Source organism: Danio rerio, chromosome 19, assembly GCF_052040795.2.
Source record: "Danio rerio strain M-AB ecotype USA chromosome 19, GRCz13ab, whole genome shotgun sequence".
In the NCBI taxonomy this organism is placed as follows: domain Eukaryota; kingdom Metazoa; phylum Chordata; class Actinopteri; order Cypriniformes; family Danionidae; genus Danio; species Danio rerio.
Window position 1 is genome coordinate 12,059,020 of NC_141039.2, and position 18,481 is coordinate 12,077,500.

At 36.6% G+C, this 18,481-nt stretch overlaps 1 protein-coding gene across 1 annotated transcript in view; it reads right to left on the reverse strand.

Annotated features, from left to right (window-relative positions):
- The window catches only part of pla2g4c (phospholipase A2, group IVC (cytosolic, calcium-independent)), a 25,304-nt gene continuing 6,823 nt past the window's right edge, over positions 1–18,481 (reverse strand). The window contains exons 2-15 of the mRNA XM_087295493.1: positions 14,166–14,190; positions 13,905–13,956; positions 13,639–13,750; positions 7,146–7,288; positions 6,867–7,068; positions 4,853–4,961; positions 4,644–4,784; positions 3,667–3,732; positions 3,362–3,559; positions 2,884–3,003; positions 2,645–2,737; positions 1,085–1,236; positions 806–980; positions 1–424 (exon numbers count right to left, since the gene is read on the reverse strand). Of these exons, the coding sequence (XP_087151619.1) occupies positions 264–424; positions 806–980; positions 1,085–1,236; positions 2,645–2,737; positions 2,884–3,003; positions 3,362–3,559; positions 3,667–3,732; positions 4,644–4,784; positions 4,853–4,961; positions 6,867–7,068; positions 7,146–7,288; positions 13,639–13,750; positions 13,905–13,956; positions 14,166–14,190 (1,749 nt within the window). The 3' untranslated portion in view covers positions 1–263. The remainder of the gene's footprint in view (positions 425–805; positions 981–1,084; positions 1,237–2,644; positions 2,738–2,883; positions 3,004–3,361; positions 3,560–3,666; positions 3,733–4,643; positions 4,785–4,852; positions 4,962–6,866; positions 7,069–7,145; positions 7,289–13,638; positions 13,751–13,904; positions 13,957–14,165; positions 14,191–18,481) is intronic.

Below are 18,481 nucleotides of genomic sequence, written 5' to 3' on the forward strand. Positions count from 1 at the left end.
TCTCTTTTACTAAAATACCATTTATTGAGGAGTCATTAGTTTATTAAATCATAATAATTTCACATTTGGACATATTCAATTTCAATCCAGAAGCACATACAAATTCTTCAACTGACATTTATCTTTTAAAAATAAGGCTGTGTCATCGGCCAACTGGGAGATTTTAATTTCCCTATCAAAAATCGATATACCCTCTAAGTTACGTTCATTTGTAATATTTAGCGATAGCCACCATGATGTGGGTGACACGAATGCAAACAAATCTACGACGTCTTTTGTTTGATGACGTTCCGAATCACCGTCAGAATATTCTCTTTGTTATTTGTGATGTTCACTCCAGCTTTCTTCAACAGTTCATCAATCTTTTCAATGGAGTAGGGCCCTTGGACGGTGCTGTATTTTCTCTTCAACTTTTCCATTTCAGCTATAAAACAGACATTTTAGGACATTTGTCAGTTTTCATGGTCGGATTTCCTTCATATCTAACTAGCTACAACTACTATAGAAATGCTGGATTGTTTTAACCCAATGTTGGGTCATATATAGACAAACCCAACCGCTGGATTAAAAAGTAATTTAAATTAACCCAACATAAGGTGTGTCCGTATTTTACTTGACAGCGCATAGCTATTATAATGACACACAACATCTTTACTAGTAAATGACAGTCAAGAAATCTTGTGGTACAGCACATTTGAGTACTGAACAGGAAAATAATTGTATAGTAGTTTACCAGGTTAATATGTGGTATATTTTATGACAAGATTTTTACTCCATTCTTTAAAAATAAATAATATGACATTACCTTTACTACCACAGTTGACTCTGTTGAAAAGAGGAATGTGTATCACAGTCGGAGTATTGCAGCCTTCAAACACATAAAAATCCCTTGGAAAATCCTTTTCCTTTTGTATCTCTTCAGGAACTTCAGGGAAATCAATGTGTAGCTTTTTGCACATTTCAGCTGTTTTTGTGAGAGACTGAAATAACAAGAAGATTTATGATAAAGAATGTTTGTGTGAACGGAGCAGGGATAATATTTAGCATTCTCTATGCAGGTTATTAAAAGAATCATTTTCCATACCTCAAATGGATCGTCCTCGTTGAAATCGAGGGAGATTATGAGGTCAGCGTGTCTCTCTTTCCTCAGCACCGGTAAAAAAGGTGAGTTGATGATGATCCCGCCATCAGCATAATGCCTCACTTCATGTTCACAGATTCTAGAAACCTCCTTCTCTGAGGTAAATGTGTGTGTGTGTGCATTATTAAAAGATAAAAGCAGTTATTTTAACCCTTTATGGCAGGGGTGTCCACAATCGGTCCTGGAGGGCCGGTGTCTCGCATATTTAAGTTCCAACCCCAATTAAACACACCAAAAACCAGCTAACCAAGCTCTTTGTAGGTATACTAGAAACTTCCAGGAAGGTGTGTTGAAGGAAGTTGGAGCTAAACTATGCAGGACACCGGCCCTCCAAGACTGAGTTTGGACACCCCTGCTCTATGGCACATGGGGTTGCCCTCAGGCAACAAACCATTTATTGCCCCACAAAACTTTAATTAAAAAAACGCACATTAAATGCACATTAAACTTGCAAAAAGCCACAGCTCTGCACAGTTTATCTTTAATCCTGATTAAACAAATCTGATTCAACGTACTGAGTTCTTCAGGTTTGTTTGAAATCTACAGGTAAATGTGTTGAAGCAGGGTTGAAACTAAACTCTGCAGGGCTGCAGTCCTCCAACAACTAAGTTTGATGTGGATGTTGATCTGGATTCAGCCCACTCGATGGTCATGGACACACAGACAGGGAGATACAGAGTACCAGGATGCAAAGGTTCATCCAAAGGAAGGTGCCTAAACTCCGGTGGTTCAGTGTCCTGCAAAAATTTAGTTGCCAGCCTGCCAATACTTTTCTAGTATGCTAGTCAGAGCTTGAGTAGCTAGTTCAGATGTGTAATTGGGGTTAGAACCATACTCTGCAGGACACCGGCCCACCAGGACCAAGTTTGGGCACCCCTTTACCTAAAGCCAAGTGACAAAAATGTGGCACCCACTTTTGCTTCACATCCACCAACACCTGTTTTCTGAGGTAAAAAACACTGCTTAATTAGTACATACAATCGGTACCCCATGGAAACACACAATACACTATTTATGGCCAGTTACTGATGAAATATTACTTGTTAATGTTGTTTAAATTAAATTAACAAATTAACACTTTTTCTAATGTATTTATGGCTAGTTTGTACCTCATTTCACATATAATAATAATACAGAAAACCTTGGTGTTTTATGGCCTGTTTCCATTCAGTGATACAGTACGGTACAGCGCCATGCACTTTCATGGCTATTTCCGCTCTCAAAAAGATCCCTAAAAGCAAACCGTACCGTGCCACCTTTTGGTTACCCTTCGCAAAGGGTTGATTTTATGATTGATTTATTATAAGGGACCCCAAAGTACCCAAAAATTAGGGTGAAATATTTTTTTCCCTCCTAAAATGAAAATTCATGCCATAGAGGGTTAAATTACAATATTTGATGCTGTTTTGTTTACTCTCACAAATAAATGCACCCTATAGCATTACTTTAATGTTTTGAATAGTACTTTATCTTCTCATGTTTCTCCATTACGAATTTACTTACCTGTCATTTTGTATAGAAAGTTGTATGTTGTTCCCCAGATCCAGCAAGCAACTAACTCAGTGCATTTAGCAATGACACTCCAGAACCCATTGCCTAAATTAGGAGCAAAACGTCCATTAGCTAACCAATACAACGAGCCTTTTCTTGTTATCAGTATATAAAATAATTAAAAAGATTTACAAACATCCCTGATCCCCATCCTGCAGTCTCAACTCAATAACTTTAGGGATAAAACTCACATGTGGGATCCCAGTAGGGCTGAAGGTTGCATACATATATGGTATATTCCTTAACAGTTTTCTTGTTCATTTCTTTTGACTTGCCGAGTAATTCCTTGTATTTGTCTCCATCCAGCTTTCCTGCAATACATGCTAGTGTTATTGCGCCGGGATTTCTAATATATGTCACTGAAAGCTTACCAGGTCATGTATTATTATCTAAAGTCTTCACAGTAGCAGAACATTAGGAACTTTTCATTTCTCAAGGTTGTCTGTTATTCACCATACCTTCCAACAGACAACAACAGCGTAGCCGACATTTAATGTAAATATCTATGGTTATTTACAAATGCGTGATGATGCTAAATGAAGCAAAACCTGATGTTAGCAAGATTTTAAATTGAGTTTTATCAAAGAAATATAGCATGTATTCCCATTTTCTGACCAAATGATTTTGCTCTTATGCTCAGCTTAAACATGTTATCATCATAATCATTACCTCTCAGTAAGTCATTCAGGGTTTTAACCTGAGACGAAGGATCTTCATTTTTTAAAACCAGAAGATTCACTTGCACAAGTGTCAAGAGCAGTTTGCCAGCCCTGTCCAGGTGTTGAGCACTGAGGGACTGAATGTCTGTTTGTTTTGTTTCTGAAGACGAGACGTCCGCCATCATTTCAGACTCAGACCCAAATAAATCTAAGAGGAAAAGGTTGCATATTAATCTTATACCATATCACATTGATGGATAATGATTAATTACAAACAGTTTTCAAAATGAAATGGTAGTGATAAAGGGAACTTACGTTTGATTATATATATCAGTTCCTCCAATATTTTTACAGGATCAGCAAGACTACTACCACACAGACCTGCCGATAAATAAATAAAGAAATAAATGGTCCTCAGCAGGGTCTCAGCAGGGTGTTTTTACATTCTCTGGTTTTCAAAAAGTGGGTGAGTCCAGCTTTGTTTTGGTGGGAGTATCGTGTGGCAAAGAAGGGAAGGGTTTGCATGAAAAAGGGGGTTTCAGTCTGTGCACTACAGGTGATTTTCACACCAGCAGCACAAACACAGACTCAGGCAGGGCCGGTGCGTCCATTGAGCCGACCTTGGGTGGCAGAGTAGTAGGGGTGCCACAGAGTTATCGTCGTTTGCCTAGAGCGCCAGTTTAGCTTGCTGGAATTTATTAGATTATCTCATCGCCATGACATAGCTTTAAAATTTTATTTCGAAATGGGAAAACAAATTTGCTCTCATTTATTCATTTTCTTTTTGGCTTATTCATTCATTTTCTTTTCAGCTTTGTCCCTTTATTAATCTGCGGTCGCCACAGCGGAATGAACCACATTGTGGCTTAGTCCCTTTATTAATCCGGAGTCGCCACAGCGGAATAAACCACTTTTTGGCTTAGTCCTTTTATTAATCAGGGGTCGCCACAGTGGAATGAACCGCCAGCTAATTGCAACCCAACACTGGGAAACACCCATAAATACACACTCTTTCACACAGATACACTACAGCCAATCATGTTTATTTAATTAATCTATACTGCATGTCTTTGGACTGTGGGGGAAACTGGAGCACCTGGAGGAAACCCACGCCAACACGGGGAGAACATGAGAACTCCACACAGAAATGCCAACTGACCCAGCCGGGCTCAAACCACTACCCTTTTTGCTGTGAGGCGACAGTTCTAACCACTGAGCCACCAAGGCGTAACGCCTCTACATATATTGCACATTTCTAAAAGAAAACCACTATATGTATGATTTCAACTCACCTTGCAGGAACAGCATGTCCATCTCGGGCTGCTCTTTTATTTTAACCCCTTGCTTAAACTGACTCCCAAAACTGGAGGAATCCACAAAGGCCCCAGTGATGGAGTAGCCGGTCTCATGTGGTGTGATCTCAAGAAACGCATCTATGAAAAAAAATGCTTTCGAAGTTTTGGACAAAGAAACATAGACCTAATAACAGCAGTGGCCTTACCTGCATCTAGTTTATCATCTTTGCTCTGCAAATCAATTACAGCGTAGATTGGATAAGGATCTTTGCTGTGTTGGCTCCTGTGTCGACTGGTAAAACTTTTCTTGTCTATCTGTAGGAAAATAAAGGATCATCTTAAAGAGGTAGTTCACTAAAAAATGCAAATGTACTCACTATTTACTAACTCTCAAGTTTATAAGTTTCTTCCTTCTGTTAAACATAAAAGAAGAAATCTTTAATAGCACTATTTACACCTATAGTAAAAAAAAAAAAACATGGAATGGGAGTCAATGATTACACATACAGCATTTTTCCAAGCATCTTCTTTTGTTTTCAATAGAAAGAAAGTCATAAAGATTTGTAACAAGTAATGGGAGAGTAATAATTTTTAGAGTGAACAATCCCTTTAAATACTTGCATAGGCTGTCAAGCATAATCCATACAAATAGTTGACACGATGCTCAGTTGGTACTAATGGGCCCAAAGTGTGCCAAGAAAATATGCCCCACACCATTACACCACCACAACCAAGCTGAACCACTGATACAAGGCAGGATGGATCCATGCTTTCATGTTGTTGATGCCAAATTCTGACCCTACCATCTGAATGTCGCAGCAGATATTGAGACTCATCAGACCCAGCAAAGTTGAGACCAGGCACTGTGTCAAATGTAGCCTCAGTTTCCTGTTCTTAGGTGACAGGAGTGGCACCTGGTGTGGTCTTCTGCTGCCTGAAGGTTGGACGTGTTGTGTGTTCAGAGATGCTCTTCTGCATATGTTGCAACGAGTGGTTATTTGAGTTACTGTTGCCTTTCTATAATCTCGAACCAGTCTGGCCATTCTCTGACCTCTGGCGTCAACAAGGCAATTGCACCCACAGAACTGCAGCTCACTGGATATTTCTCTTTTTCGGACCATTTTTTGAAAACCCTAGAGAGGGTTGTGCGTGAAAATCCCAGTAGATCAGCAGTTTCTGAAATAATCAGACCAGTCTGTCTGGCACCAACTACCATGCCACGTTCAAAATCACTTAAATTACCTTTCTTCCCCATTCTGATGCTCAGTTTAAACTACAGCAGATCCTCTTGACCATGTCTATATTCCTAAATGCATTGAGTTGCTGCTGCATGATTGGCTGATTAGAAACTTGCGTTAACGAGCAGTTGGACAGGTTTACTTAATAAAATGGCTGGTGAGTATTTATATTCATTCGTCCTTTTTTTTTGGCTTAGCCCTTTTATTAATCTAGGGTCGCCACAGTGGAATGAACCGGCAACTTATCCAGCATATGTTTTACACAGCGAATGCCCTTCCACACACACTCATTCACACTCATACACTATGGACAATTTAGCCTACCCAATTTACCTATATCACATGTCTTTGGACTGTAAGGGAAACTGGAGCATCCAGAGAAAACCAACATGGGGAGAACATGCAAACTCCACACAGAAACGCCAACTGACCCAGCCGAGGCTTGAACCAGCAACCTTCTTGCTGTGAGATGACAGCACTACCTACTTAGCCGCCAACTATATATATACATACAAGACTAAAATATGAGTGACTATGTATCAAATGATTTGAAAAGGATGAGGAAAATAAAGTGGGTTGAAAAATATGTTGCAGGTTTCTTTCTTTTGAATGCAAAATGAAAACAGAAACATTGCTCAATGGACATTTGCTATAAATAAACGAGTAAAACCGTATGATGGCCACATCTCAGAAAGGTATGTAGAAGTTTTGTTTGACATGGGGAAAGTCAGTTTTTTAACATTTATACTGTATCTGCAGGTATGAGTATCACAAAATATCAGAAAAAAACTGCCAAATCTTTTTTTCTTTGTGCGAACGGTGTAATCCATAAGAAAGAAATTCATAAAAGTTTAGGTTCAATTTAGTGTGAGTAAATGGTGAGGAGAACTTTAATTTTTAGGTGAATTATACATTTCAAGAGCTTCATTGAATGTCATAATGCTTAATTTACGCAAGAAACATGACATAGAACTTCTCTCACCTCTTTGACCATCTTGCTTATAAACAGCACAGCCCAGACTTCTGTCAAACTAAAGTTATCCTTCACTCTGTAGTATTCTTTGAGGGCCACATATTTGTCCATCAAACTGACGTCACGACCAACAAGTTTCTGTATGACGTCATCCTTCACTACTTTAAGCTTATTGGACCAATTGGGTTCTTTGTATAAAGATGCCATACACCTAATGAAGGGGGGAAAAGTTCATCATTTGTTTATATTCAGCTGGATCTGATTATCTGAATGTATTTGTTTATTTACCAGGTTGATCCTGAGATTCCAGCAAGATACATCATGCAGTCCATGAGATCAGTTTGAGCCAGAGCGTCCAGTGATTCCAGCAAACTCACCATTGCTCTTTCACTTCCTCCAGAACCCAGCAGTGCGATGTTGGGCACCTGGTCCTGTGAAAATGTAGATCCTGTCAAGGGCTTTTAAATGTGCATTTTTCACTTAATGTTCGACATAATCTCAACTGAAACATGAAGAGTGCACAGGACATAGAGTAGCTTCTCCCTTTTTTAAAAACATCCAATTGCGGTTTGTTTTTCTCATCACTCTGCTCTCAGGAGCTCAAGCGCACCAAATAGAAAGAAAATGAGAAGTGTCTTTAAGATGGCGGGGCATGTCAGATACTAGAGAGCATTTCAATGGTTAAGATTTGATGAGAAACTGAAGTACAAGGTGATGTGAAACAAGTATTGACCCATTTAGGCGGAAGTGACAAACTGCAAGCTTTAGAGGTTTATTACTGTTTTAGATCTTCTAATTGAATTTTACTTATAAACTAATTTCGAGAGGATCATGTGCTTATGATTGACCACAGCCGGTCCCGCATTAGCTAATACGTGATCCCCCAATCAGCTGATTCCTACGTCACTATAAATATCCACAGTCTTCATTCCACAACCATCTTCACCTGGGAGAAACCCCCTTCCTCCTCTTCTCTCACCTAGATTGGGCGGCACAGTGGTTAGCACTGTTGCCTCACAGCAAGAACACCACCGGCTCTGATCCTCGCCTGGCCGGTTCGTGATTCTATGTGAAGTTTACTTGTTCTTCCCATGTCCGCATTGGTTTCCCCCGCGTTTCTCAGTTTCCTCCCACCATCCAAAAACATGTGTCATACGTAAACTTAGTAAGCCAAATGGGCACCATAGTTTAGCTCCCAGCATCAGTATTTTTCCTTAGCCACATCAGCGGGGGAGTTTTTGAGATCTGCCTGAGCTCATTCTCCCCTCTCGCCCTGCAAACAGGAGGGACTCCTGGGCTCAAGAATCTCTTGAGCTCAGGACTCTCTCCCTAGACAGCATGCCAAACTCGCTTATTAAGAATCACCAGATAAGTGTGAACAATTGAAATGCAAATTTTTGCAACTGTTTTTAGGTGTACTAGCTTATATATATATATATATATATATATATATATATATATATATATATATATATATATATATATATATATGCTTAAAACTAACATACCAATACTAACATCTAAAAAAAACATTATTTTAATTTCACTGGACCTTTAATAAGGAATTTGTTCTCCCCATAATGAAAATTCTATTACTAATTACTTAACCCTATGTCGTTCCAAACCCCTGATACCTTCGTTTATCGTTTTGTTCATCAAACTACATATAAGCCATTTTTATTTATATTTTTTGTTGCACAAAAATGTTCTTTGAGCTTCATAAGATTACAATTGAAACGATGAAGTCACTTGGAATGTTTTGACAACATTGTTTTGACAATGTTTTTGGACTCGAGACCTGAGCACTTGTGCGGGTTCAAGTCTGTATTTTAATTTAAATAGTCAGTCGGGTTGGATTCCAATATATTATATAATATATCAGGTCAGTGTGTAATAATCAAGTCGATCAGGCTTGGAGAACACCCCAATTTACGTGAGTTTTTTAACTTCGAATCAAAATCAAATCACTTTTATTGTCACATCATCAGCAGCACGTGCAGTTTCTTTGTTTCCCGTTGGAAGGAAATACACGCCCGCTCGCAAAGTTTGTTGTCCAGTGACTGAACGTTAGCCAGCAGAATGGTGGGGAGTGGAGGTCGAAATCCACTACGTCTAAGTCTGACGAGGACGCCGGCTCTCTTTCCTCTTTTCCGGCTGCGTTTCTGTCGTCTCTTTGGTTGTGTGACCCAGACAACTTGCAACTCAAACTAAATTATGATGGGATATAAGCAAGAAATAGCGTGGTTTAAAACATAAGTTGATCATCTCAGCCGCAAGAAGCTGAGCTTGGTATCCTTTTTAAAAGTGGTCAGTTAATAAAACTTGAACGTAGACTATTGACCTTATTCTTGAGGAACAAGCCGGTGCATCCATAGGAATACTTTTGGCTTGAGACTTTCGTTCTCATTCACTTCCATTAATTTTTAGATGTTAAAAACAGCTCGTTATGCTGCTTGATGTAATCAATAAAGCGTATTTGGCATGCTGTCCCGGGAGAGAGCCCTGAGCTCGTAATATCCTCGAGCCCGGGGCTTCCTCCCGTTAGAAGGGCGAGAGGGAAGTTCGAGGTCAGGTAGGTCTCGAAAACTCCCCTGCTTGTCACCGTGAGAAGTGTGAACTAAGGTTGTATTGGGTGATAATTTGTTTTAGTCGATTTGGCTATGGTTCATGTTCTGGACGGTGGGAGGAAACCGGGGAACCCGGGGGAAACCCACGCGAACACGGGGAGATCATGCAAACTCCGCACAGAAACACCGACCGGCCCGAAAGGTTGGACCGGCGGTGTTCTTGCTGTGAGGCAACAGTGCTAGCCACTGGGCCACCGTGTCGCCCAATCAGAAAAGGAGGAGGATGAAGGGGTGGAAAGGGGGGGAGCTTCAAGACGAAGATAACTGGAGTGACAAACTCAGGTTATTTATAATGCTTCCGTAATCATCTAATAAGGCAGATTACGGAGCTAATAAGGAGCCAGCCGTGTTGATTATAAGCACGTGATCCTCTCGAAATTAGTTTATGAATAAACCACACATAATATTGTACTTTTTATGTATAGTCAGAAACACACTTGTTTGTAGAGTAAGTGGTTTGACCATTTTTCCCCCTAGTCATTTATCCCATTGGCAACCCACTGCGGTATACGCACAGGGATTCTACATTTTCAGCCAGCCAGCATCAGCGCTTACGGTGAACTGTTACATCATTAAAACACTGCCACAATTAAGGTCTGATTTCATTAAAAATCAGTGATCTTCACTGCCTGATAGATACATGATATGAAGTGTGTCTCAGATCAGACAAGAAGCCCTGCATTGAATTCCATTTCCTCCGCCATGTCTTTAAAATATGACAGTTTATTTTACTCCAGTGTTTAAGTCCTTCATCTAGTTTTACCCTTGAACAACTAAATGAATGCTTAAGTCTGTTTTACTGATTGTATTTTAATTGTAAAGACCCCTTGAACATCTTGAGGCCATTGCTGTTTATGAAGGATAAGTGAGCTCTTGGATTTCATCTAAAATATCTTCATTTGTGCTTCATTCCTCTTCATTGAGGTCTGAAGGGTTTGTTAATAACAGAATTTCAATTTTATTTTGGGTGAAGTAACCCTTTAAGTTGCTCTTCTGTAAAGAGTTCAGTCAAAAGAAAAGATGACCTGCTGAAACCTTTCCAAACAAGACATTTCCGTAAGCTGCTCTCTAACATTATGTCATTCTATTTATATGTAATGCAGACAGGTTCATGTCAGTTCAGAGAGAAAATCTGTTTTAATTTCAAAGTAACAAAGAAATATATATTTTTATAAAGAACAATATGATACATTAAAATGAGAAAATTATATGGGGTTGCGGAAAAATCGTTCTTAAAAGCTTTTGAAATATTGCATCCTTTACACCTCAGGATATGAATTGGGGCTCACAGAATAAGATGTCTGGGTGACAAAACTTAATTTTGAGGAAACAATTGGGAGACTTTTGCGCTTATGTCAAGTATGAGCATAAAACTGGAGGCCCTAAGCATGAGAGATGTGATTTGTTAGGAAATTTGGATATTTTCCTCGTCTTCAATGGAAAAGTACATTTTGTAATGTAGCCTTGAAGATTAGACAAAACAGATATAAGTGAGTAAAATCTCTCTGTTCCTTGTCACAGTCTGCAGTGACCTCCAATTCTGTATAACTGTCTGACCTTCTCTTGCAAGACATTAGACCCTTTTCACATTTCTGAGTTATTCAGCAGTCGAAGTCATCATAGTTGGGTAAACAGAGCTCAGTGAATAGGAGAATACCACAAATACATTTTTTGTATTCCTGTTTGCCTAACATCAAATGTACTGTCCCACATATTATCCATGCATTAGGGTTAAGGTTAGGGCTAGGGTTAGGTCGCTCCTTGCACAACCGATAATTAGTCTTTTTGTAATTTGATGTCAGGTTTATATAATAGAATTAGCTTTATAAATGTGGATACATAAAAAAAAATCAAGATATTAAAAATTTCACGGAATTAAGATGCTGATAATCAGTGTTGGGAGTACCGCGAGTTACGTAACAACATTACTTTTATAAGTAAAGAGTAAAGGAGTGAATTAATTCGTTAAAATAAGTAATAATATTTGAGTTAAAAATGTAACTCAAGGTACTATTTAGATTAAGTTATTTGTTTTTAAAAATTATTTGCTGAATTAGCGTAATCATGTTGGATCACATTCAATGAGAAAGTTAGCGCCCCATGGGAACAGACAAAAACATAAAAAGATTCTTAACAATTCTGTGATGGAAGCATTCTCATTATTTTGAACACATTGAAGAAAAGGGGGTGGTCTTAATGGACAGTGATTTAACTGAACTAATTAGACAAAAATATAAAAGTAGCAAACTGCTTTTTTTACTTTCATTAATCTTTACAGTCTTATGCAGAAATGTGGGCACCCCTCTGTCGCTGCATAACAATGTGCTATCTATAAGAGAAGATCCCAGTGACATGCCATTCGGTTTCTAGAGAAATCTAGATAATGTCATGTTTTTCAGACATAAATATGCAGCGTAGCAGTATTGAGATGAGTGAAATTGAATTGAAACAACAACAAAAAAAAGGCTTTGCAAAAGTTTGGGCACCCTCTCATTTGTGTGGATTTCAAAACCTGTAGTCACACAAAATTGAATCCGTAAACCTTAACACTCCTAACACAGGTGCAACCAATCATAAAAAAGGATATTTAAGACTAACTGATTGCTAGTTGTGCTCCTCCTTATTGTCAACCTGCAAGTAGCAACATGGGAACCTCAAAAGAACTTCCTAATGACCTAATAACTAGGCTAATTCATCAACATGAATTAGGAGAAGGATGTAAAAAGCTATCACAAAGGTTTAAAGTCTTTATCTCCACAGTCAGAAATATAGTAAGAAAATGGAAGGCAACAGGAACAGTTCTTGTGAAGGAAAGATGTCGACAAAGAAAAATATCTGAAAGGCAAAGGTGAAGAATGGTCACAGAAAAAACACAGACCACCTCCAAAGAGCTCCAGGAAAATCTTGCTGCTGATAATGTCACTGTAGATTGTATCACAATCCGGCACTCTTCACAAAGAACAGCTCAATGAAAGGTGATTCAGAAAACTTTTTCTACATTCTGCCAATGAAAAGAGTTCTGCCAACAATCAATGTATGCAAAGGCTCATCTGGACAAGCCTGAATCATTTTGGAAAAATATACTGTGGACAGATGCCACAAACATAGGCACTTTGCATTTCAGAAAAAAAACACCTCATTCCAGAAGAAGAACATGCTCCCTACTGTAAAATATGGTGGAGGTGTCCATCATGCTGTTGGGATGTGTGGCAAGCACAGGTTCTAAAAATCTTGTCAGAGTTAAAGATCGCATGATTCCACCCATTATCAGCGTAATCTGGAGAACAATGTTCAGGAATCAGTCAAGAAGCTGAATTTATAGCAGAGTTGAATGCTTCAGCAGTTCTGTTATTCACTCGTTCCTTTTATTTTTTGGATTCTGTTTTTGTCTTACTTGATTTCTTGGAACTGCTCTTCCCTGGACTCGAACCCGGTCGTCGTCGTACACGAGCTAGCTGGACAAACTGGTTGCAGCGGGAAAGCCCTCCACATGGAGGTAAGTAGTCAGCCGATAAGCGCCTAAAGGAACAGCGTCATAACGCCCCGTAGCGTTTGCTTAAAAAATGAAATGCATCCATACGTACCTCTGGCTACATAATTCGCGATCTCCAGAAATGTCCGCAGGACTACGTTTTCAGAATGAGCCTGTGTATATATGGCATGTATAGCATCAGGAAGTCGTCAGAAGATAACATTATTCAGATTTTTTATACCTTTTTTTTAAAGGTAAGTGAAGGTGTAGTTTATACAGTGTGTCATTAAATGCAGAGCTCCTCTATTTGAAAAAAAAAAAAAAACCTGCAAGTTCTGAAAGAGATCATCATGCAGGTATAAAGAAGTAATTCAAAAGTAACTCAAAAGTAACAGAACACATTACTTTCCATAAAAAATAACTAAGTATTGCAACTAGTTACTTTTTTGGGGAGTACCTCAATGTTGTAATGCATTACTTTTAAAAATAACTTCCCCCCAAAACGTCTGATAATGAACGGCTTTAATGAACTTCCATGATAATTAGAATTTTTAGATTTTCATTATTCTGGACATATTTAAATCTAATCTAAAATTGGATTACAAAATGTGCAAGGGACTTGAAGCTTCCATTGAGCTGTGTAGTAAAAGATTTAGTGTAGGTGTATTTGAAAAAATGTTACCAGACTACATTGTATGCCGTGTCTAGTAAGACACTCCAGAGCTGATTGTCTCCTGTTGGTCACATGGTTAATCTCAGCTTCATTCAGTGAATGACCGATTCTCACTTCAATACTGTAGAAAAACAATCAGGGAAAGGACAGTTTGTAGGTGTAAGTACTTGATTAAAATGAAGCCATTCAAATGATCATGCATGTGATACTAAAGGATGGGGAAAAGGCAAAAAGATTTCATATATAAGTGGTGCAGAAAGTGTTTGTAGCATTACCCTTCACTTGGAATTTCTTTAGACATAATTGAAAAGGTTTGATAAAATAAACCTGTAAAAAAGAACAGGCTGTTGTGAATTCAAATAAAATGTATTAGTTCTGAACTGAACAATTAGTGTTGGCAAGCATTTCTAAATCACAATATTGCAATCTTTAACATAACCCATAAACATAGAATAATTAAATCAATAAATATATCAAATATATCTTAAAGAGAAAGTGATGTTTCATTTTTGATATGTGTTTTAAAAAGCTCTTACCTAAGCTGGCAGTGGCTGCTGTCGTCTGCAAAAATAAAACTGAAACTCATGCAGGCACGTGGCGTTAGGAGGAAATGTAGGATTTTGGAAAAAATAGAATTTCAAGTAAAGCAGACCTGGCTGATTTCTTAAATGATAATGTTTCCAGTATAGGCAAAACCTACACCTAATTTGATCAAAAATGTACATATTTATTGATAATATACAATACGAATATTTCAAATGTGCTTGTTAAGAAATATAATGCATATAAAGTGTCATTTTGATCTTTTGAATAGATTTTTTAAGAAAAAGAAAGAGCACCAAATCAGTAACATTTTAAAGGATCATGTACGCTTGAGTATGCTAACAATTCAGCTTTTCCATCACAATGTGTTGCTGCCTACATTTTTAAAAGTTGAATTTAGTTTATTAAGTTGTAATAGTTTGTTATAGTTAAGTTATTAAAGTTGGTATAAGATATTATTGTAATTTAGTTTATTTTAGTTAAGTCATTTCAACTTATTCATTCATTTACTCATTTTCTTTTCGGCTCAGTCCCTTTATTATTCTGGGGTCGCCACAGTGGAATGAACCACCAACTTATAAAGCATATGTTTTACACAGCGCATGCCCTTCCAGCTGCAACCCAACACTGGGAAACATCCATACACACTCATTCACACACATACACTACGGACAATTTAGCCTACCCAATTTACCTATAGTACATGTCTTTGGACTGTGGGGGAAACCAGAGCACCCGGAGGAAACCCACAAATGCAAACTCTACACAGAAATGCCAACTGACCCAGCCAGGGCTCAAATCAGCGACCTTCTTGCTGTGAGGCGATTGTGCTACCCACTGCACCATCGTACTGCCCTATTTTATCTTAAGCAAATAAAATCAATTAAGCAAATGAAAAAATGAGTTAAAAATTGTATGACTTCACTAACTTATTAAAATACGTTGAAGTACCTTTTTTTGACGTTGAAGTATTTTAATATATTTTATATATCATTTTTTACAATAACATTGCTTTAATATGAGATTAACTCCCTATTTATGTGTAGTTTTAATCGTGATCTGAGATCTTTTACACAGGACAGACTACCGTGCATATTTTAGACACATGAGAATAATTCTACCATGATTTCTTTTGCAGTCTGTGAATAAATTCAAAGACTTAAAACTGTGTTTTAAGTTGAGTTGTTCACAATTTAACCTCAGTAAAATTTCATTAGGGGCAGTATCAAGCTTTTCCACTAGAGTAAATTACTTTCCAATTCGGTTTTACTGTGTTCATTTCTATTGCAAATAACATGATTGTCACTTTTTTTTTCCAGGAACATTTAATTTTTTTTACGTTTTTTGTCAGTGTGTATTCACATGGCAATTGCTAAAACCTTTGAAAAAGCTTTTTAGCAATAAAAATATTTTAAAATTTTAGTCAGTTTAAAATTAAACAATTTGCAATATACATTTGAAGACAAAATTATTAGTCTTTTTTGTAATGTTAGTACTTTTTTAAAAATTCTCAAATGCTGTTTCTGAGAGAAAAGAGTAAATACATTTTTATATATTAGATTTAATAACTCATTTATAATAACTAATGTCTTTTGTCTTTGCTATGATTACAGTATGCTAGCTTTTTTTGTAAGATACTAGACTCAACTAAAAGAGCTATTTAAAGGCTTAAGTATGTTAACTGGACAAGGTAATTAGGCTAGTTACTGATCTTAATTTTTTATTTAGTAATTTCATTTTCCCAGCTAAGCTAAAAGAAATAAGACTTTTTTTCCAGAAGATAAATATAATAGAAAATACGGTGAAATCAGAATTATTAGCCGACTTTATTTTTTTTCCCCTTTATTAAATATTTCCCAAATGATGTTTAACAGAGCAAGGAAATTTTCATAGTATGTCTGTTAATATTTTTTCTTCTGGAGAAAGTCTTATTTGTTTTATTTCGGCTAGAATAAAAGCTGATTTCAATTTTTTTACAAACCATTTTAGGGTCAAAATGATTAGCCTTTTTAAGCTATTTTTTATTTCGATAGTCTACAGAACAAACCATCGCTATACAATAACTTGCCTAATTATTCTAAAATGCCTCATTTATTCATTCATTCATTTTCTTGTCAGCTTAGTCCCTTTATTAATCCAGGGTCGCCACAGTGGAATGAACCGCCAACTTATTCAGCAAGTTTTTACACAGCGGATGCCCTTCCAGCCGCAACCCATCTATGGGAAATTCTAAAAATACCCTAATTAATCTAGTAAAGCCTTTAAATGTTACTTTAAGTCGTAAAGTAGTGTCTTGAAAAATATCTTGTCAAATATTATTTACTGTCATCATGGCAAAGATAAAATAAATCAGTTATTAGAAATGACTAAAACTATTGTTTAGAAATGTGCTGAAAATATCTTCTCTCCGTTAAACAAAAATTGGGGGGGAAAAATAGGGGCGCTAATAATTCAGGAGGGCTAATAATTCTGACTCCAACTGTATATTTTTAATCTAATAATTTTTAACAATAATTAGCTAATAATTCAGCTTTAGATTGTAAAAGGTGAAGCTGTATTATAAAAAAAAATCAGCTACTGAGCAATCAGCATTAAGCAAATACTATAATAAAGGAACTAATAAAAATGAGTCAATTAAAAATTAAATTTTGTTCTATCTGAGTGTACATTAAAATTAATGTCATGTTTGTAATTAGAAGAAAGATGAGTAGCACAAGTGGTTATTATGAATGTGTGTGTGCGCAACAACAGTATGCAGCAGGTGTGTTTGCGCTAGCGGCGCTGTAAAGATTGAGACAAGGCAGACAATAAAAGACAATAGTGCAAACACAATCTTGTCTTCACAAACATCTCTTTACACACCGCTGAATCTGAATCCCCTGAACTAATCTCAATTCAACAACAATAAACATGCAGAAAGAGTGACCACCATCACAAATGAGTGACAAAAAAATACATTTACCCAGACAGAGGTTGCAAGAGCGGTCGGTGACGTCAAATACTGTGTATGAACACACATCGGCACGTTATCAGTGTGCATGCAGAAACAACACTGTGTGTGCAGACGCTGTTTAACACACACACACACACTGTATCTGTGACGTCAGGCCTGATGATTCTGACTGGCCGGTGGATGACCTCTCTGATCAAGTCAAATATCATCAGAATTGAAAAAGTTACAACGTGACCTTTGACCTCTTAAAAGGCAAAGTATGAGGTAATATATGAGGCAGAAGCAGACATCTGTCTTCTATTGTTACAATTAGCTGACCGCTGTAAAAACATGTTTTGTGTGTGTGTGTGTGTGTGTGATTTGAGTTACTTAATCCAATATATTTTTTAATCTTTAAGAATATGACATGTACACCTCAAATATGCCATGTGAGCTGCTGAAGCCAATATATTTTGCCAATAAATGAAAATGAGACAATATATAATAATAAAGCTTCTATTAGGACAAACACACTACGTTTTTGAATAGTTGATGAAACTTTATTTTTGTTTTTATATTTTTGCATATAATATAATATAATTTAATAATATAATATAATATAATATAATAAAATATAATAATAAAATATAATAAAATATAATATAATATAATATAATATAATACAATATAATAATAGAATATAATCATATAATATAATATAATACAATATAATAATATAATATAATCATATAATATAATATAATATAATATAATATAATATAATATAATATAATATAATCATATAATATAATAATATAATATAATATAATAAAATTTAATATAATATAATACAATATAATATAATATAATCATATAATTTAATAATATAATATAATATAATATAATATAATATTATAATATAATATAATATAATATAATATAATATAATATAATATAATATAATATAATATAATATAATATAATATAATATAATATAGGGAAGCATGGTGGCACAGTAGGTAGCACAATCGCCTCACAGCAAGACGGTTGCTGGTTCGAGCCCCGGCTGGGTCAGCTGGCATTTCTGTGTGGAGTTTGTATGTTCTCCCCATGTTTGTTTCCTCCAGGTGCTCCAGTCCAAAAACATGCTGTAAAGGTGAACTGAATAAGCTAAATTGGCAAAAATGCATGTGAGTGTGTGCAAGAGTGTTTCCCAATGTTGGGTTGTGGCTGGAAGGCCATCCACTGCGTAAAATGTGAAACAAAAAAAGTTGGCGGTTCATTCCGCTGTGGCAACCCCAGATAAATTAAGGGACTAAGCTGAAAAGAAAATGAATAATATAATATAATATAATATAATATAATATAATATAATAT